Raw genomic sequence first — 22,162 nt, 5'->3', positions numbered from 1 at the left:
AAAAATATATTATACATAATTTTACATATAATTCTTAATGTCTTAATGTCAGCGGGGATAGGCTCCAGCCCCCTGTGACCCCTCACAAGATAAGCGGTTACGGAAAATGAATGAATAATTCTTAATGATCAAAGTTTGCTGCATTCTGAATATTTTTATTTTTCCCTGAGCTCAACTAATGGTGATGCAGTGCAAGAAACAAACAAAGAAATCAAATAGTGATATCCTACTATAATGAGACCTCCTTGCCTTTTTTCTTTTATATACTGTAAAGCATTTAGGTCATCTTTGAAGAAAAAGACAATGAATTAATAAAGAGATTATGTTTACATGATAAATATCATGCAACAAAGTGCTCGTGAATCTCATAGAAAGCTGGTGTAGGCCTGTGACTGGTGAATGCACTGTGTGTGTGTGTGTGTGTGTGTGTGTGTGTGTGTGTGTGTGTGTGTGTGTGTCTGTTTATCTGTTTATCTGTGTGAAAACCTAAACTCCATAAGCTGTTTTCTCCTCTTTGTTTCCCGCTGTTTCACAGACACAGCTAGAAGCTATGGCCCCCATACTGCTTTTATTATCTCTGTCTTCTTGCTCCCTCTCTCCCTCTCTCTGCCTCATCCTCTCCCTTTTCTCTTTTCTTTCTCTTCCTTTCTTTCTGCTCCATGCTGTTTTGTGCTCTACTCTAATTTCCACTGACTGAAATTGGAGAGAGCTGAGGCAGATAAAACCTGAGCTTGAGAAAGCAGGGGATGATGGAGGGATGCTGATGGAGGGTGCCTTTGAGAGGGCTGGAAAGGCCAACAGATATCAGGGAGTCACACTGAGGAGAAAGATGATATGGATCCTGCTGTGTTGTTTTCTTTCTCTTTCTAGCTGACTCCCACTCTTACTTTCTCTCCGTGTATCTCATCCTTTTTTTTTTTTTTTTTTTACAGGAAAAGGAAATTCAGCACATGTGCTGAAACCCAATATATATGTATACATAAATATAAAGTAAAAATGAAGGCATGCTTACAACAGTTAGAACATAAATAAAACAAGCCTGGAAGTATTTGGGTGTGTGATACCTTGCACCAAAATACATTTATAAGGTTGTTCTCATCAAACAGAGTGGTGGAAGTCAAGTGGCGTAACGAAAGAAGGAAAGGAAGAACAACAAAATAAACTATATTCATTCATTTTCCGTAACCACTTATCCTGTTATGAGTCGCTGGAGCCTATCCCCGCTGACATTGGGCGAGATGCAGACTACACCTTGGACAGGTCGCCAGACTATCACAGGGCTGACACATAGAGACAGACAAACATTCACACCTACGGACAATTTAGAGTCACCAATTAACCTGCATGTCTTTGGACTGTGGGAGGAAGCCGGAGTACTTGGAGCCCTTTTCCGCACTGAAGGGCTCCTCCACCCAGGGTTTGAACCTGGAACCCTCTTGGTGTGAGCGACAATGCTCATCACTGCACTACCTATAGTATGTAACTCGAACTGTAGTAATGCGTTATTCGATGGTAGCAAGGACAAATTAAAAGAGTTTTGACTGAAGGGAACAATGTGAAGGAAATGTAAAAACAAAAGAACAAATTATTTTTGTATCATCGGACAAAAACTTGACACTAGTACTTTCTAGCCAATGATGCATCACATAAGCCTTAAAAATGCAGCAACATGCATAGATAATGCATCACAATGTCGTCATCAAGCATTATAATACCTTCTAATAATATTCATAAGACTTACATGTATGACTGGGATAGTTCAGGTATCACAGCATTTTGACAAGCAGGAAATGCATAGGTGTGATTTATCACATTATCAATGGCTCCATTTCATTTAGTGGTGCCTGCCTTGCAATATTGTGCATTCTGGCGTGCTAGAAATGATTCATGAGACACTTACAGTATGGACACTGTGACAACTCAAAATGTCTGCCATCAAAAATGCCTTTTGCTTTTAATTTTGAGTCAAGGTTTACAAGATATGTGCCTGTTATTTAAAAAAAAATCTAATTTGAATGAATACACACACACAAACAACCCTCTACTGGAGTTCACATGGTCGTTTGCACTTATGCTGTAATGGAAGGTTGGATAGGTTGTATAGAAGGAAGGTTGGATAGTGGCCACTGATAGCACTGTAAATTGCACATCACTTGGAACTGCTATCTTCCCGATCTCAAGGTCTGATTCACTAAAAACATTCCACTAATGATACAGTGCAAACATGGCTGTAAAGTTTTGCAGCTGAGTGCATTTTAGCCTGTTTTTGGCATGTGATTGCAATCATCTGTGTGGCAAAATATAAATGTTGCCTTTGTGTCAAGAACACAGAAGACAGATCAATGGCAGACGCAAGCTAGAGGCCCTGACCAATGAGGTGCAGGGGCATTCCACAAAACCTCAGGCAGGGAATTTATCCATGACAGGGAGAAACCATCAGTCCGCTTACACCAGCTCTCTAGGATACTCATGCATTTCACCTGTTGTCGGTGCCTTGCAGTGTTAATTTTGACATCTATTTTAGATGTAGTCTTAGTCTTGAGGCAAAAATGCTTTGTTTTAGTCACATTTTAGTATTTTTAGTCGACGAAAATTGATGACATTTTAGTCATTACCTTTAGTCAATATGTTTTCTATATATATTTTTTTTATCTTTTATAAACTAATATCTCACAGAGTTGGTGATTTACACTAAACTTTTATCTCTGTCAGAGAAAACTGACCTGAGTTCAGACTGTTTACTTACAGCACAGCTACACTCACAGATAACTGAGCCTCCTACCTGCCTGTCAAACAACATCAACCCATAAACCTTCCTGAGACAGTCCAGACTGAGTGGAGTCCCACAGGGATCAGTTGCAAAGAGCAGCGGCCGGTGGTTGTTTGCTCTGCTGCCATTTATGCAACTTACAAACTCCCCAAATCCATTCAGCAGCTCCACCATGCACAGTCAGACACACGCAGCTGATTATCTGCTGCTGAATTACAGCTCACAACTCACACCAACAGCTGATGCTCCTCTAGTGTGAGTGTTTCTGCTGGCTAGCGAAACATGCTGGTGCAGACTGTTTACTGGAGTTTACCAGCCTGTCGCTCATGCGGCATTTAAAGATAATTACAAGCATGAATGTTCTTGGCTTTCACTGTCCGATTTTCATCATGTCTTGTCTCGTCAATGAAAATGAAACATAGATTTGGTCTTAGTTTTTATTATCAAGATCTATTTTAAGATTGTCGTCGTCTCTTTTTCATTGAACTCAATCCATTCATTCATTCAATTGAAAAAAGGTTGTTGACAAAAAATTTCCGTCATAGCTTTCCAATCCAATCCAATCCAACTTTATTTATAAAGCAATAAATAAAGGGAGAAAAGAAGAGGGCCAAGAATTGAGCCCTGCGGGACCCCACACGAGAGAGGGGCGGTGGAGGACACAAAGTTATCAAGGCTAACACAGAAAGTATGGTCTGCTAAATAGGACCTGAACCATTGCAGAGCTAAGCCCTTAATGCCCACCCATTGCTCAGTTCGTTCAGTTCGTCAACAAAATTAACACTGGTGCCTTGAGAATTACACGGTTTCTTTTTGCTGATTGTGCGGATTTCGCGACCGCAAAAGGCACACAGTCCTTCTGTGAATTTACTTGTGAGAGTTTTAAATTTAAACACACAATTGCTGATCAGATAGACATTGTATTCCTACTTTAAATTACTATTATTAAAGTGTTTTTTATTTTATTTTTTTAAATATAAGTGACACCCCTAATAAACATCTTGTTTTTTGCATAATGAATGGAACGTATAGTTATTCATTAGCTTCATGACAGCTCAATAAATTACTTGGAATGTGGTCATGTGGAGCCGCATTTGAAGAATAAGCCAGGTGAAGGTCACAGGCAAAGGCGGGGGGGCTGAGGGAATTGGATGGGGTCAGCAGGATGGTCTCGGGGTTACTGAGGTCAGCTTCCAACTGGGGGGAGCAGACCTGATTCTTTAAACAGCTCCACTGCTTGTCATAGTCTCCCTGACAAATGTAGCTAACTCAACCTGCAACTGGAGTCTCCACACCAGCCCACTCTCCCTGCACCTCAGCCAAAGCAGGATGGGAACATTTAATAAAGTACTTAAAACAAAACGAAACCCGCCCTCCTCTGGAGAGGCACTTTAATACAGTAGCATTATTAGCAGTGTCATTTGCTTAAACATGCTTACCGTATCTTCATCTGAATTAATGTGACTTGAGGTGAGAACCGGCATAATTTGTCTAGATTGCATATCTTATTGTGAAGGGCATTTCCAGTGTTTGCTTAAGCAGTGTGCGTACGACCTCAGTATATCTCCATTAGCCTTGAAGTGTGCTAATGACATATTGTGTACTAGGTTACTTACTTTGTCTCCATTAGCCCAAGTGTGAATGGTTATTAGTCTGCTAGCACTGACCTGTGACTTTACACCTATACACACACACATGCTCACACACACACACACACACACACACATACACACACACACACACACACACATTATTGGCACAGTAGTATTGGCTTGGGTGATTTGTGACCTCTTTCCCTCCTTTGCTGCCATCTCACTCGTATTGATTTCTTCTCGTCTTTTCCTTCGTCTCTCCTCCTTTCTCCTCCTCCTAATGTTTCTCTTCTCCACTCTCTCCCTTTGTCTGGCATCACTCCCACTCCTCTTCACTCTACCTTCTTTCCTTTAACTCTCACCGCTTTTCCCTCCCCTTCCTGTCTCTTTTACTGCTGTTCTCTGTCTATTTTTATTCATCTCTGACACAGAGATTGTTCGATTTCAATTATTAACAACCATCAAGATTTATAAAGGAGGTCAGTTAGCTTCTGTGTCAGTGACTCCTGTTATGCATGGTGGCCCTGTGTTTGGGTCTGCATCAATATAGTTGGTATATAAAATTGTGTTTATTGGCTGATTGTGTGCATGTGTGTGTGTGTGTGTGTGTGTGTGTGTGTGTGTGTGCTGTATTGGTGAGCGTAAAAAAGATGTTTGATTTTTTTGTGAAATTGTGTGTTTCTGAAAATACAGTTCTGTTTGTTTGTGTGTTTATTTGAAGTCGACTTTTTCCTGTGTCCTGGGATGTCCTGGTTCACCGCCTCTTTAGAGCTACTGGAGGACACGAATGTGCACGCTGACATTCACATGTATACGTGCACACTCACGTACACACAGACACAGGAGGGGTATTCAATCATGGACCAGGAGGGACTGTGATGATCAATCAGTGTCAGAGTCGGAGCCATTAAGATGGCGTGTACACACACACATGTATGTGTACACACAGTCTACTGTGTGTATTGAGTGTCTTCATTTGGTCACAGACCGGGGACTCTGTTCTCAGTGTCCTGGATGATTTCCCTCTGAAGGCAAAGAACTCAGTCAACCCTTGCTCTCTGCGTTTCTCACAGTGCCTCCCATCCTGTTGTCATTTTACTTTTTCAATTCCATTTCCATCTTTCCGTCTCCATCTTTCACTCACTCTCTCTTATAATATTAATGTAATCATTCATAGAGGGATTTCAGGTAATGCAACAAGCAGTGTCCTCAGATCTTGAGCACTGGCTGCAAAATGCATTTCTAAATGAGTGACTCAACTGACTCCAAACTGTGCGAGTTTGGTTTTGCATATTGAGCATTACGCATCAGCACTGTGAGCCATAGTGTTATCTATTTTACATAGCTTAGATACTGTGTATCTTTTCTTAATAGTTAATTGAAGCAGCAGATTTCCCTTGTGTGGTGTTTTGATGATGTTCATTGGTCCAAAATTTCAACTTTATTAAGTGTAGGTCAGGGTCTGGTTTCTCAGCGTAGATATACTTCAGACAGATACTTAACAAAGCTCTCTGGTTCTACACTATCTAAAGCGGCACTAATTTGCCATGAATTCTGGGGAAACGAAGACTTTTTTAGCCAAAACATGGCTGAGTGAACAACCGTGTCAAACTGCTCAGCTCCGTTCATTCTAGCAGAAAATGTTTGACAACTGTTACAAGGACATTTTACTTAAGGTCAAGTGTAAAAATACAAAACTATTCCAAAAGCATAAAATCTCAGCACAGTGCACAGACCTGAAGCGGAGCTGAGATGCGGTGGCTTCTTAATGGGGCAGGACTTCTGTTAACTCGTCAGTCTGTTTTCCTCGGGCAAATGAAGACGACTCGCTGTCCTCACTGCAGTCTCCAGGAACTCTTTCCCCTCTCATTACTCGCTCCACAATATTGTTAGTGAATTCTGAGCCATGTTTACCTCATCTCTTTGTAATTTAGTGGCAGCGGTCAGCAGGTGTTACTGATTGTTACCATGGAAACATGGCTCTTTGTCCTGAATTAGCCTGGAGGAGAGGCTTAAAGTAAGTCAGTCTTCATTTCTTTGAAAATGTGTGACTTGCATTAGTCTGCTCTTCGCAGAAGATTAGGACCGGCCTTGTGCAACAGACCATTCTAAAATGTCTTTGTGAAAACTTCCCTTTGTGACCATGAAGGCCAAAGCTTATGATTTACATCATTTTTATACCTATCAAACTATTCAGTGAAGATTCATTCCCTCTATAGAAGCACCTACACTTATTATATTTCTTAACTCAGTTTATTGTAAGTTTTTCATTTAATTTAAAGCCCACCTTGGTATATACAATGACATCTATAAGCCTTTAAGCAGCGTGTACTTTTAAACTAACAAATTATTTCAACCTACTTGTGACATAAACTTTGTACTACTTGTGCGTTTTACACAAATTTTACAAAATGGCGCGCACCCATGAGATCTCTGATATTTCTTTACCTTTTTTTCTTTTTTGCTCATGTCTTTTTATTGGTCTTTAATGTAATATCATTACAATAAATCTTAAATGCAATGGGAAAAATACAAACAATAGCAGAGAAAAATTAAAGTACATATAAAGAAAATTCAGTGTGACAACATTTGTTGGTGAGACACAAAATAAAATAGAATAAATTACAAAAGTGCAATGGACAAATAAGAAAAAATAACAGAAAAACATTAAAAATATTTTTTAAATGAGTAAAAACTTAAAATACAATAAATAAATAAATAAACTATATAGATTGTCCATATGTAACTTGCAATTAATTGCAAATTAATCTCACATTTTTTATCTGTTCTTAATTTATCTTAAAGGGATATCTTTCAAATTTTTTATACCCTTAGCAACGTGGGAGTGGACATATATGATTGCTTTAAGCAAATGTTTGTTTATTATTATTGCAACAATCCAGAATATTCCCCAGGATAACAGCCCAACAAGCAACAACAGATGGACATACCTGAATGTAACATTACTTAGTATTACTGACACAATGCAGTGTCCAACTTTACACTTGTTAAGGTTAACTAAACATCCCGTTTTTTTTTAAGCAGCTTGACGTACTGGTAGTAACACACTTCACATTGACAGTAAATGCAAATAACTTTGGTGTCGAGAAAGTCATCTGGTGGTGTTTTGAAGGTGAACTTGCCATTCAAAAGACACCTTTATTTATCCATTTCTGCTGATGGTGGTTTGATTCTGCTTGCCATCCCTAACATTACTGCTGCATCACTTCTTGTTTTCCCACACTACGGGATGGGCTGTTGGTCTTAATTGTGAAGGTATGTGTCCAAATATATTTGGGCCAAATACAGCCCAAATATATATATTTATCTGTGTATATCTTTATCTGAGTCTTTTTCTGAGGCAGGTATATCTGGCATTCCGCACATTTGCTGGCAGTAGTAAGGAAGCAGCATTATCTATAGAAGGCTTGTGGTGAAGCTACAAAGCCTGAATTAGTCCCTGTAGGGAAATTGTGTTTTCACTTGCAGCTCCTCCACAGGTGGTGGGTCACAGCACCGGGTCACTTACTGAACAACACCCCTGGAGCTGGTCGGCATTCAGCGAGCCGCGCACAAACACTTGAGCAGAGCAGATGTTCGCTGACTCAACTTGACTCAAACTTGCGTCTCTTGATGTTTCTTACTCATTTACATACAGGAGAGAAAACAACAATATAGCATTAATTCACTGGCTCTGTTTCAGCTGAAATGCAACTTTCTGCACATCACAGATGTGTTTGTTGCAAGTCTGTTTGTGTTATTGTGCCCGTTCCCTGGATGTGTCTGTTCTGACCTCATGTCTTTGTCTTGTGTCAGACTGTCTCCCTCTGTGGCACTGATGAAATAATAATAGCTGGTCTTGACTTTTTCTGTATCCTCTGTTTCTGTTCCCTAAAGGCCTGTCTGTTTGGCCTGTCACTGATCACATTTAAACACCACAAAGCTTTTGAGTGCTTTTCCCCCTGTTGCCTTATCTCTTTGGTGTTCTAAACCATTTAGCCTCAAAACCCTCCATCTCTGTTTCACATCTGTCCCTGACTCGCTGACTTTCTTTCATATGTATTTCTCACCAGCCTTTTCTCTCCATCCCTCGCTCGTCTGATTCAAAGGAATGAAGACTTTTACACTTTTGTCTGTGCCTATGTATTTCTGTCAAGGCACAGTGGGGAATGGAGAGACAGAGGCAAAGGGATAAGCATATATGAAAAAGGGTTGAACAGCTAGGGAAGCAGGACAAAGGTAGGAAGCACATAATCTGGCTTCTAATTAATGACATGCCTACCAGGGTACTCTGTTAAGGTTGCATTGTCTGAGTCAGATTGTGAAAAGGTTGAGTCAGATGGTTGAGATTGAAATTAATTGCCACGTGTAACAACACAAAAATATGTTTGTAATTAAGAGGAAAATCCACTTAATTACATCACGCCCATTAACTTTGTTGACATTGCGTAGATTAGGAAATTGACTCAGCATTTGTCTGCTTTTTTTTTTGACGTACTGGTGTAAATCCATTTTCGGAAAACACGCTTTTCCGCTTTCCTTATCACTTCTGTGGAAAAGCTGCTTATCATCATCTGTTTTCTCCTCCAACATTTCTCCTGATTTGATAACATGAAAAACCCGTGTCTGCAAGCTTCTGCTGACACATCAATTTAATTTGAGCTCTGACAAAAACTGTTCCAGCCTTTGCAAACAAAATTCTCCAAACTTGTTCTGAGTAGTGCGTTTTAAAGTGAAATTTGGCGCTTTCTTTTGTAATCCACGTCTTATTTATGCAGCTTTAGCCAGCAGTTGCTGTTGGGTAGGATTAGGGTTGCAAAGGGTCGGAAAATTTCAAAGGAATAGTGAAAGTTTTGTGGGGAAATACACATAAATAAACAATACCCGCTCTTTGAATTGCGTGTTTTGGTTAAAAGTAACTCATTTAATTTAGTTGTACCCATGCACTCTTCCTTCACATGCACAGATACTCGCCAGCATCCCATCAAATCAAAATTCGGTGAAATGACAACTCTGCATACACAGTGCATCCTCACATCACATTTGCAGCCCACTCTACTGCCAACACTACTGAACTGTCTGAGCCAAAGGACAACATGTTTTCAAGTTTTCATATTGCTGGAGTGAATATTTCTATGATATTTCAGTTAATCAACAGAAAGTAGCCTAAAGCAAAGTACACAGTTTATAACTTGTTCACACTTTCTGCTGTTTTCATGTGGGATGCAGAGTATGATGATAATTGAGGAGTTTTAAAGGTCCAGTGTGTAGGATTTAGGGGCATCTGTTGGCAGAAGTTGAATATAACAAAATAAATCTAGGGTTAAATCTAATAAACTTTAGACTACGAATAATTGTGTTTATGTTACCCTAGACTGAAACTTTTATATCTGCATACACCAGCGGCATAGTGATGGTGCTTGATGCCACTAAATCCTACACACTAGACCTTTAATTAATCTATTTCCATTCATATGTTATTGGAAGACGTAGCTTTTATAAAATTAATTGTAGGCTTTTAACCCTATGTTTGCACACAGCCCGCATTATCTGCTCAAATTTTGCGGCTAATTGGCCATTTCTTATTTCTAATTGTAATAAGTTAACTCGCTAGCTATGGCACATTTCACACTGTATGTATTTAACAAGTTAATGGGTTTTTTTTGGAAAGTAATTGAATTCTGTCTGCCTATGATATGGTAAAAGGTTAAGTTCTATCTGTATATGACATAGTAAATACAGCCTGGGCAGATAACCCTCATGATTCCATTTTATTCCTGTTAATTCTCATGGAAAATGCCCACCTTGAATATTCCCATAATTTTGCAACCCTTAGGTATGATAACAGTTTAACAAGTAGGTTAATTGTACAGATTTGTGAATGTGGTAACTCAGCTGACAAGGGAGTTATGGCTAACAACATGAAATCACCAGTTCACCTGGATGAATCCACAGTTATTATTCAAACCTTTCTGTCGTAAGTATCATTTTTCAGAGCTATCTGGTAACATTTTCCTGCAAAGAACGAAACCTACAGGTTGTCTGAACCATGCCACAACCATTGCATCACATTTAGCAAGAGCTACATTTTTGTGGGCATGCATAGAGTGACAAACAGCTATATATACCCCCTGGGATAGAAAATGATTTGTATATCTCCACTCTGCAACCTGTATTTTTTTGTGAGCATATTTACTCCCAGCTCCCATTTGTCAGATAAAAAAGTCCAGACCTGACAAAGCACATTCACCCACACTTGTACTTTTACTCCCCAGCTGACAAGTAAACTTTGTTATAAGAATTGACACTTTGGGACTAAGAGAAATATTCAGGGTTGTTCGCGGCGTCGTGATTGATAGAAATATTTGTGACAGTATCCACTCGTCTTGATACTCGTCTTCCATTTTTCATCTACCTCTTTCCCCTCACCTCCCTCAGCTGACAGCGGTGGTTTTGTTGATGTGAAGCACTGTCATGGTACAGAGACCCAAAATTCCACGCTTGTCTTCTCATAAGAGAATGATGTGGAGGCTCTCAGCACTGTATCTAAACAAAATAAGACACCGAGTGATCTGGGACTGTTTAAGCCTCAGGTAATTCAGTCGCTCTCTGCCCAGCAACACGAGCTCTGTGAGCCTCGCATTAGCAAACAATGGAAACGACTGGGGCTTTAGCGCTTTCAACGGCTTTCAACAGCCTTCAACAGCTTTCAACTGCAGATCCAGTGACATCTATCTTTATCCTCTTTATGTATAGTCCCACTTTTTGTTTTGTGTGACATGTTTTTTTGTATTGACATGACACTGAAGGAAAGCTGGGGAATCACACACAATGCAGATAGGTGAATATTTGTGATCTGCTGCAGATTTGTGGTGTCGAAAGTTTGACATACTTATTTTTCTGTCAGTAATTTTCACACTGATTGCTGACAGCTGACAAGAAAATGCACAGATGGCAGTGAAGGATGGAATATATTCAACTGCACGATGCCCCTTCTTGCATCAAATTAGTTCCACGTAAACACAGTGGAGTTTATGAAAAGTTTATGTTGCATCAGTAAGTTTCACCATTAGATATTTCATCCCCAAATGTCACCGGTGTTGTTGTGCGTTGGTTTTCTTTGTTTGGTTGCAGAGTTTTCTCCGACTGTGCGAGTGTGCCTGAAATAGTGGAAGCCAACATTTTTCTACCTGTGTATTTCAGACTTAACTTTAGTTAGATGTTGGATTTAACCAACTTGGATACAAGGATGCATCCCCAAGAGAAATGATTTTCCATTTCATCTCTGTGCACTGCTCCATGTCGATATTACAGTATCCCTTGTTGACTACCCCTTGTTGGAAGTCTTTGCACAAGAGGAAGGGGAAACACAACCCATTAGAAACACACTTTTGTGTACACATGGACAAGACATTGGGTTTTTCTCACACAAAGGCCTCTGCTTTAACTAGTTTTCTCTAATTTCTGATTAACAAAACAAGATGCTAAGAGAGTGTTTAAGTAAAGCAGGTTACTAGTTGCTGATCAGGTTCCTGAACCTAGCATTAAAAGGATTACGTCAGTGCACGCTGCCTCATTTGACAGCTCGTCCTTTTTTCTTACCATTTTGGCCTTCCATCAACACTAAGCCGGCAGTGTCAGATTGGTGTATCTTTCTGGCTCCAGCCTCACTGAGAAATTGAACACATTTCATCATCACAACCATTGATTTCCCCCGCTGTGAAACCAACTCGGCTCTCTCTGATGCTTTGTGTTTCACTCTATATATGTCCTGTTCTTGTTTTGTTTTCCTTCTGTCTGTCTGTGTTCTAATACACTTGTAATTCTGCTCCATTGTGTCCTCCTAACTTATATCACTCAGTTTCAATGTACGCAATACCATGCAACGCACATCCTGGTTTACCCCATATTCAGCCGCTGATATTTCCTAACTCCTGCATGTTACAGTGCTCCAGATTACCTTTGTAAAGTAGAATGCTTTCCTGCCTATATTCCCATTGACAAGAACTGAAACACCTAGCACCTAAAACACTTTGAGAGCAGCTGAACACTTCTGTGGTCAAACATAAAGTGATGAACTGTAAATATTAATACTTACCTGCATAATATTGAACATAAATGAGAGAATGTGGTTGAAGATGTTGCTAAGATGACTACACATGAACTACACATGGCCAACATTGCTCAGCACTACATTTGGTGCATCCAGATGTCAGCTCAGTATTCATTCCACATTTATTTCAAATTGGACTAATAATACAGCCCTGAAAACTTAAAGAGGATTTCTCTGTGCTGGAGCCCTTTGGTTCAACTCATAGACTGTATAAAAATAGCGGAATGGACATAATTACCTGCGGCACAGTGGTGCAGTGCTTAGCATTGTTCCTGGTTGCCGGGTCGGGGGAACCTCCCCCACGTGGAGCCTGCTCTCTGTGTCAGTGTGGGTTTTCTCTGGGTACTCCAGCTTCCTCCCACAGTCCAAAGACATGCAGGTTAATTGGTGACTCTACATTGCCTGTAGGTGTGAATGTGAGCGTGAATGGTTGTCTGTCTCTATGTGTCAGCCCTGTGATAGTCTGGTGACCTGTCCAGGGTGTACCCTGCCTCTCACCCAGTGTCAGCTGGGATAGGCTCCAGCCCCCCTGTAACCCCCTACAGTATAAGAAGTTTTGGAAAATGAATTAACATAATTACTCCAGTGTCAACAGACTCCTGTTTTGAAGGCTTGAGGAGTTTGCCATTTTACCCACGACCATCTTAGATATTTTGATCCAGACAGAAGTAACCTGAGGCAACTTTATTTGGATGAGAGGGTGGAGCTGGGGAGGAGCAAGGGATGGAACTGACCAGTTAACTGGGATGTTGCTTGCTTAGACCACTTTCACAAGCAAAAAGATAAAATAACTTTGACTGCAAGGGCAAAGTGTAAAACTTGTAGCATATATTAGTGAAGATGTGCTACATGATGTGCGACACAAATCTACGGATCTTGCACAGCTGTCTTCAGTCCTCTGCCAGGAGAAAGGCAATGCAAGTCAGCTGTCAGTCAGTCAGTCAGTTTTTCATTCACAGTACCTGAGGTGTAGCCACCATCTCACATACTGCAGGATTATTTGATTTGATTAAAGTCTTAGCTGTGCTGAATGTTTCTGTGTATTCTAAGTATACGGTGAACCTATTAGATAGTACTTTAACTACTCCAGAGACTCAATGATATATTACTGACAATAGTTTTTGATCCTCAGCTTAATAAGCCACACACACAGTGATGCAAACACTTTAAATGCAGATGTTCTCCCTTTATTTTTCTCTAGCACAAGCTTCCAGAACCTCTCACTGTGTTCCCAGGTCCCCTGATCCCACTCATGTACCATCCAACATGCTTTCTTTGCATTTGTTTGAGTCCATTTGCTAGCTCTCTGGCTCATTTAAACAATTCACTTTAATTGCCCTACTTCCCTCATTACTTCGGCAGTAGCATGCCCACTGGTGTCCACCTCCTCCCTGTCCCTTTTGTCCTTTTTGACTGCACGCTGAGTTTTTTGCTCATTGCAACTGCCTGCCTACTAGTTGTCTCAGCTTTAGTCCTGGGTTGCTTGCTGGTTATAATTGCCACTTAGGCTGCCATTTTCTTAGCCTCTACCTCTCTTGCTGTGTCCCTTGCCCATTTCGTTTAAAGCTGCGAAGCCATAACAATCTCCCTTGTTTGCTAGTTTGCTCAAGCGCTGGTATTCACACTACTTTTTTTTTTATATCGTCCTTGCTCTTTGACTGTATAGCTGTCTTCCCCTCACTTGCTATTATCCCTTGTTGTGCCAGCAGTACCTTTCACAAGCTTTTTACTGTGTCTCACTTTCCTCTTTGCCCTTTGTGCCATCAGTGCTATTTGAATTGCCATATCTTCCAAGATCCCTTTTTTTACTTTACATCCATTATAACTTCATATCCCTTCTTATCAATCTTTTCTAACCCAAAGCCATGTCTCCCTATCTCCCAGCTAGCCTCCATGAATGCTTTTGTTGGCTTTCTTACTCTTTGCCCTCATGGGTTTCTCTTTAATTCTCTTGCCGGCCATTAACGGCCTTTGGTCCACCACAGTCCTGCTCGCTGGATTCCACTCTCTGCCTTCCTCTTGGTCCCCTTTGCCTTTATGCTGGCATGCTTACTTTAACTTTGTGTCAATTTCTCTGCTGGCAGGAACATACCGAGAGTCTTCATAAGTAATAGGCCCAAGTCAGATTTGCGGAGCACCACAGAGATTGCTACTTGGGTCTTTGTAACACTGCTGAACCTGAAATAAACTGCCAAGATCTTTTCTCATAGAGTTTTGCCTGTCTGCTCCCCAGTCCCCACGTACTTTTACCTAAAACCCATTTTTATCTCCTTTGCCTTTTCCTTTCCGTTTCACATTTCATTGCCCTCTCCCACCTCTTATTCTGTCATCCTCTCTCTTCCCCTCACTGTGCCTCTGTCATGTTTCTTTCCATTACTTCCACCAGTCCACCATTTCTCTCATTTCCCTCCTCCTTTCTGTTTTGTGAGCTTAACCTTATTTTTTCTTTCATCAGTCCCTCCTTGCTCCCTCCTCCTACTTCTTTTTTATTCATTATTCCTTTCCTTTGTCATGCATTTGTCATTTTCATAATGTTTTTTTTCTTCCTGCTTGTGCATCTGTGTTCTACCTCACCCTTTCCTGTGTCTCCCATATTTCCATCCTGAGTTTGTCCCTCGCTCCTCATTTCCTGTGTTCCTCCTCTATCTGTGCTCCCCTTGCAATCCTATCAGCTGGGAGCAGCTATTTAAACTTCACACTTATTCTTCACATGGAGCTGCTTTCAAAACACCAGAGAAAAGAGAGAATAGGAGAGCGGAGTGAGATAAGTGGTAGAAGTGCAAAGGAACAATCTCACAAAGTTTACATTAAATCCGGAGTGACTCTACTCAGTAGAATGACCTGGGTTTGTAAACAAGCGGCAGATATTGTATGATTATCTCCTTCTATTTACTTGCTGAGATATTTACTGTGGACTGCTTTGGCTTGTGCTTCTTAAGCTAACATAAAAGCCATATCACCAGAGTAAAAGCTTAAATAGACTTAAGCTACTACTATTTCTTGAGTATCAGCAGTTCACTGAGCAACTGGAAGTTGTGACTCATTTGCCATCTGAGACAGTCTTTTTTAGCTTGAATCTAAATCTGATTCTCCTGTGCTTTTCCTTTCTTCTGCAGGTCTGGTCGTAAGAGAAGCCAGTATAGAAATTACACGACAGCAAGTGGAGGAGCTGTTCGGTCCTGAAGATTACTGGTGCCAGTGCGTGGCCTGGAGCTCCGCTGGAACCACCAAAAGCCGCAAGGCACATGTCCGCATCGCATGTGAGTACGCTTATGTAAACACGCATATGAGGATTAAAGACTAGAGGGGTACTGTTCACACACGAGTGAGCATGGAGACTTCATCAAGTGTTAATGCTCAACACTTTTTCATGACATAGAAGACATACGTAAATGCAGACTCAGTCATTTTTTTTTCTTCCCCGAAACTGAAAAGAGAGCTTTTAAAAAAACATGCACACAGAAAGTTGCAATTATCACCTTCTCTTACCTGGGTCCAGGATTGCAATATTTAAAACTGGCCAGCTGTCTTGTTTTTTAGATATCTTTTAAATGAATGGTTGACAGTGTTTACCTCTAACAAATACATTGTGTTTCCTGTGACAATAAAAGCCAACCTGTAGCAGCAGGAAGTGTTGGTTGGTATTAGCAGTAATTTGACCTCTGAGAAGGCAGTGAACAATGAGGCTGATATAAATTAGACAGAATTAAAGGTATAGCATGCAGGATTTTTTGTATTAAAAAAAAAAATATATATATTTATAGAGTCATACAAAAGTAATATCTCTCAATCATTAATTATGACTCACTAGAAGTGTGTGGCGGTGTGTAGACCCTTTTAGGGTCGATGTCACAATAACGTCAATTTGTTAGCTCGAGGCAGAACACGACTTGCCACCACAGGGCTGTAGGCTACATAGCAGTCTTAAAATTTAATCTTGTTGCGTTAATGGGAGCCAGAATAGAAAGAATAATGACTCAGGACTTAAATTTTATCGCATGCCAGTCGCCACTGACATCAACAAAATCGAAGACAGCTATGGTTAAATGCAATAAGATGAAAGAATTTGACAGAGGTGATCGTCAAAAATGCTCACATGTGCAGTAGACACTTCATATCAGGTTAAGGAAAAAGTATTTACTGTTGTAGGGATGAATAACGTTATGCGTATTAAGGGTTATCGTAGTAATTAAACACAAAGCAGCCATCCCACCTTCAGCAATCCTGTCAAATCATCTATCCACTGAGTGAGAGCATACGGGTCGGACAGTCTGGTCCCATTGGTCAGTGTTTACTTATTCAAGTAACACTCGCAGTCCCAGAAATTGAGTGACATGGTGCGTTCATAAATTCAGTCTGACGCTCTACACTAAAATGAGAGCCCTGTTGGTCGAAGAAACAGAGCATTATATTTCTACATTAATCGACGAATGATTAAGTTAATCACATATTCACTCCACTCGGTGCTCTGCTGTGGAGGGCTGCATTGGGATTGGGTCTCGCCGGGTCCCGCGGGACCCAATCCAAATCTTGCAGGAGCGGGCGGTTTGAACTTTGCTGCGGGCAGGAACGGGTGGCTAAAAAAAACACTGCAGGATTGGGATGTAGCCTATAGCGACAGGATGGAGTTAACAAATGATGTGGAAAAGAAGCTCAAACAAGGTCTGAAGGCGCACTGAGCCCTCTACTTCCCAGCGCTCTCAAAGCTGGCGCGTTTCATCTTCACTATCCCCACATCCAGTGTGCCTTCAGAGCGGGCCTTTAGTGTCTGTGGGCGCATCTTGGAAGAGAGACGCACGGGATTGGGACCGCAGTCGGTCAGCAACATTCTCTTCCTCCACAGCAATATTATGGCCAAGTGATTCATTTGTTAAATTCATTCATTTCATTCGTTAGTTTTTACCCACTTTGTTTATTTTATGTTATTTATTAGTGTTATTTGAGCCACTCACAGCCTGCTCTTGTTGCTATTTGTTAATTACATAAAGAGGCGTGATGATGCCGGTGTTACTGAGCATAGGCTTTATCTTTATCTCATTAATGTTTCTTATTCAGGTCTCTCTTAGAAAAGAGACCTTAACCTCAATCACTGCGTGATTATATAAATGTAGAAAAATAAATAAAATACAGAGGAGGAGAATAGAATATGAAACAGCCTTTATTTCATTACAAACTAAATGAAAACAATGAAATAGGAGCGCTATTCCTGACCAGTGCGTCAAAAGACATGCAGGCCAGGGAAACGAAACAAACAACCCCATGAATCTCTTTATTAATAGCTTATAAAATTATGTGTTTTCTCCTGTGGGATGGGAGAAGACACAAAATCAATGCATCTCTATTATTGTGCGGGCATAAATTCTCAGAGTTTTGTGGGAGCGGGCCAGAGTGGACATACTCATTGCGGGTGCGGGCGGGAGTGTAACACACACGTTGCGGTTGCGGGCGGTAATGGTCAGAAATTCAGCGGGAGTAGGCAGGAGCGGGATGAAGAAAACAGTCCCGCGCAGGGCTCTACTCTGCTGCTTCATCTCAGTGCCCAGATTGCGCTCTGCCACTGGTATATTCAGACAGCGCTCTGAATTTACAAACAGTCCAGTTTGTGCCAGAGTGTCTTTCAGCACTCGGAATGTGTATTTCTGAATGCACCACTCACATCATCTTCCTACATTGTCTAAAACAAGTCATGTAGAAGCTAAAAACTAAAGCACTAAATTACACACGTGCATCGTTTCCTTTGAATCCCTCATATGTGGGTAGGCAACTTGAATTCTGTGCGGGAATGGCGGACTCCGCCACTAACATTGAAAACTAATATATAGAGAGGTAATTTACAGAACATATTGAATGGGTATTGCTTAAAAAATATGACCATAAATAGTATTTGGCTTTCTTTTGATGTACAGAAGCACATTACTATCATTAAGTATACAAGTATACAAGTATACAGTATACTGTGGGTGTACATATACACTAAAGACTGACAGCCAAAATACATTAGGTACAGATGTGGCATGAAACGTATGTCGCAGCATGCCTGCAGCAGATTGCGTCTGTTATAATCAACTTAAGCTTCTACCATAGAAGCTTGCTTAACTGTATTTTTACATGGCTTAGATAGATAGATAGATAGATAGATAGATAGATAGACAGACAGACAGGTACTTTATTAATCCCCATAGGGAAATTGTTGTGTCCAGTGGCTAATGCACATACAAAGTACAAGTACAGGTAGGTCAAGTAAAAACCAGGGTATAAAGGGCTTGTCGGCTTTTTTGTCCATACATGTTGCTTTGCGACTCTCCAGCAGATAAAAACTGCATAGAACAGTATAAAAAATGAGTACAACCTGTTAACGTAATTGTACCAGAGGCAATGCAACACAGCAGAGAAACCTTGTGGCTGTTTTTACACTTCACATTAAAATAAATCAATCAAATCAATGCATCCTGAAGTTGATTTGCAACCATACTCTACAAAGAAGGAGTCTGTGTAGTAGACTCCACCTACTTAATGCATCTCATCTGTGCCCCATGTATTTTGACTGTCATAGGAAAATACTAGTAGTTGGGTAGAACCTTCAACATGGATTTTACACTGAATGATAAATGGTGGGGGAACTTTTCTAAGCAGACATTTAGCTCTTTAACTTTCAGTCTACCATCAGTAGCTTCCTGTTATGGTCTGGTGAAGAATTTAATTTGACAACTGGGAGTCTGACTATAAGGTCACCAGAAGAACACGGGCCAGACTAAACCCAAGCAGACTCAATATCACTCTAGCAGACAGTGTTACCATGTCACACTGCATACACAGTGATCACACAGGGAAATCAATTTAGGATTGTTAGACCCTAAACAACAGTCCAGGGGAAGGAAAATTTTAAATCCTGGTGTGAATGATGGTCACTTGGCGGCTCTGCAGAAAGTGTGTGGCAGGGGAGTGGAGATGTTTGATAGAAATCACCTAAAAAGATGCCTTGTTTGTTCTTTCATTGTCAGCCTCATATAACAGAATGGATTGTTCCTTCAAAGCTCCTTTCACTGGCCTGAGAATTGAACCCACAACAGTAGTTTTCCAAGCGTCATTGCTCTGGTCAATTCAACCATATAAGACAACTGGGACTCGTCTGAGTGCTTAGGTTATAGAAAGGTCAAGCAGAGAAGAAAGACCAATAACAAAATCGACCCCATGTCCCCAGTTTACCTGCCTTACACTCACAGTGTGGCTCTGCTTGAGTGAACTATCAAAAGGACAACTGAGGGCTTTGATAGAGTTCATTCAGCAGACACTCAGAACAAACTGCACACATCCCCATATGTAGTACTTTAACAGACAGTATCATTCTAACAGACACGCACCCTGGAAATCTTGTTTTCCCAAGTTGGTCTTATAACGTGCTGGAAAAGGAAATCCATCATGTTGACCCTTGTTTTTCACTCAGGCTGTTTTATTTGGCTGTAAATATGTCTCGCATTTTCACTTTTGCAGGGCTTGGATGCTTCATTTATTTATCGACATGCTGGTTTAAACACCTGTATTTATTTTTCATTCATTTCATTTATCTGCATTTTGAAGGAAGCTAACAAAAAATATGTATTAGGGGTTTAGTTTTGGTGATATACTACGGAGGATTTTCCTAAAAAAAATAAATAAATAAAAATAAAAATGTATAGACTCATATAAAAGTAATCTCTCTCAATCATCACTTATGACCCTCTATGGCTGTGTATTTATCTGTAGAGACCCTGCCCTCAGTCTGTGCTTTCTTATTTTCTTGTCATTTTGCTGTGGTCAGGACATTTATGGGCACAGTGTGCCGGTGAGGTTGGGACTTTAAAAAAAAGTGAAGAAGAAGAAAGAGTCAGCAGGTGCCAGACCGTAAGTAGCATGCATCCGAGAGGAAGTGAAAAAAAAGCTGCAGACACAGTGCTGAAAAAAAGCGTGGAGATACACCAAGTCGCAGTATTGTGCAGGTCAACCCATAACCTGTGGATCAGGCTGTTAGGGTAAGCTTGTTCAAAAATATTAGGAGTTTTGGTGAGGCATACCATACCGGGTGAGTTCCTCAAAGTCTAAATATGCTGTTTCATTAAGGTCTTCTTGAAGCTCTGGGTAGTGACCAAAATAATGAGATTGCGGATACAAGCAGCCGAAATGAGTTTCCTCTGTGGGGTGGCTGGGCTCAGCCTTAAAGATAGGGTAAGGAGCTGGGACATCTGGAGGGGGGAGCTCGGACTAGAGCCCCTGCTCCTTCGTGTTGAAAGGGGTCAGTTGAGGGGCATCTGATCAGGATGCCTCCTGGGCGCCTCCCATTAGAGGTGTTCCAGGCATGTCCCACTGGTAGGGGGCCCCGGGGCAGACCCAAAACACTCTGGAAGGATTACATATCTCATCTGGCCTGGGAACACCTTAGGTTTCCCCAGGAGGAGCTGGAAAGCGTTGCTGGGGCAAGGGATGTCTAGGGTGCTTTGCTTGGCCTGCTGCCCCCACGACCCGGATAAGCAAATGAAAATGGATGGAATGATGGAAGGTCATTAGATAACAAAGTTTGCTACAAAAAGACAGTGAATCTGGGCTTGGCTTTTCACTTTCATTTCTGCCGGCTATACTCTTTACAAACAGTAGCTGACAAATACATGTTTAATAAGACAGAGAACAAATGATAAAGATAAAATTGTATTTACAGAACACAAATTGCATAGTGCATAACATGCTATAGTAGACTTACACACTAGTTCAGAGAGTAATAATATATTTTGTAGATTACTACATCACAATTCAAATTGGCCCTGTACCAGTTTATTTGACTACAGTAAATATACACCTGTACATTCATTGAAAAAATGAGCTGACTTAAGCTTACACAATGTACAATACAGCATTACAGTTGTGTGGCGGTATTGCTGCAATATATTTCTTAGTTAATTTGGCTTGTAGGACTGTTTGAATTTAGAACAGAGCCTTACTACTCTTTGCATTGCTTTGGTATGTTAGGATGTTTTTCTGTCTGTCAGCAGAGAGTTAGTGACACAGTCAGAAATATCCTTCTAAGCTCCGCTAATAACATTTCGAATGGAATGGGTCCTCCTCGGGGTGCAATGAGTGCTGGGTAATGTGCTGTTTTTGGCTTACGTTTGGGCTGATACACGCTGAGAGACAGATGCGAGGCAAGCGTACGTATACAGGCGTCTGGGATTCTCTGAGGTAAACATGTTAATGTAGACACCAGCAGAACAGGAATGAAAACATACTGAGAACTGAAGGCCACATTGTTGAGTGGCTTACCTTTTCAACGAGGTAGCCGGTGTATGAATGTATGGCTGAGTGTGTGTTTGAGGGTGTAAGAGAAAGAGAGATAATGTTTGTGTATCTGCATCACTCTGAGGCAGTGTCAATGTCGTCAGTACCATCATGTAACACCAGCTCTCAGCAAGTAATGCTACTGTGAGTCAAAGATTCCACACTCCAGTTTCCCCTTTCACTATTTTTCTGTTCTAATATTAAAAAACTTTATTTATGTAGTCCGGCAAATAAAGAGTTACAATAATCTAGATGATTGGAAACAAAAGCATGAATGAGAGTTTGTGTGTTGCTAAAAGAAAGAAATGATCTAATTTCGGAAATACTCCTGATTTGACCGACAGCTGATTTGGTAATCTTGCTAAAATGTTTAGAGAAATTCAA

At 40.7% G+C, this 22,162-nt stretch overlaps 1 protein-coding gene across 2 annotated transcripts in view; it reads left to right on the top strand.

Moving 5' to 3' along the window:
• Window positions 1-22,162, top strand: part of LOC117252724 (netrin receptor UNC5C) — a 285,759-nt gene that overhangs the window by 144,031 nt on the left and 119,566 nt on the right. For both annotated transcript variants that reach the window (XM_033619822.2, XM_033619821.2), the window contains exon 3: window positions 15,592-15,735. In XM_033619822.2, coding sequence (XP_033475713.1) covers window positions 15,592-15,735 — 144 coding nt within the window. The remainder of the gene's footprint in view (window positions 1-15,591; window positions 15,736-22,162) is intronic.

Source organism: Epinephelus lanceolatus, chromosome 9 (assembly GCF_041903045.1).
Source record: "Epinephelus lanceolatus isolate andai-2023 chromosome 9, ASM4190304v1, whole genome shotgun sequence".
Classification (NCBI taxonomy): domain Eukaryota; kingdom Metazoa; phylum Chordata; class Actinopteri; order Perciformes; family Serranidae; genus Epinephelus; species Epinephelus lanceolatus.
Note: the sequence above shows the minus strand (reverse complement) of the source record. Positions and strands in the feature narration are given on the sequence as shown.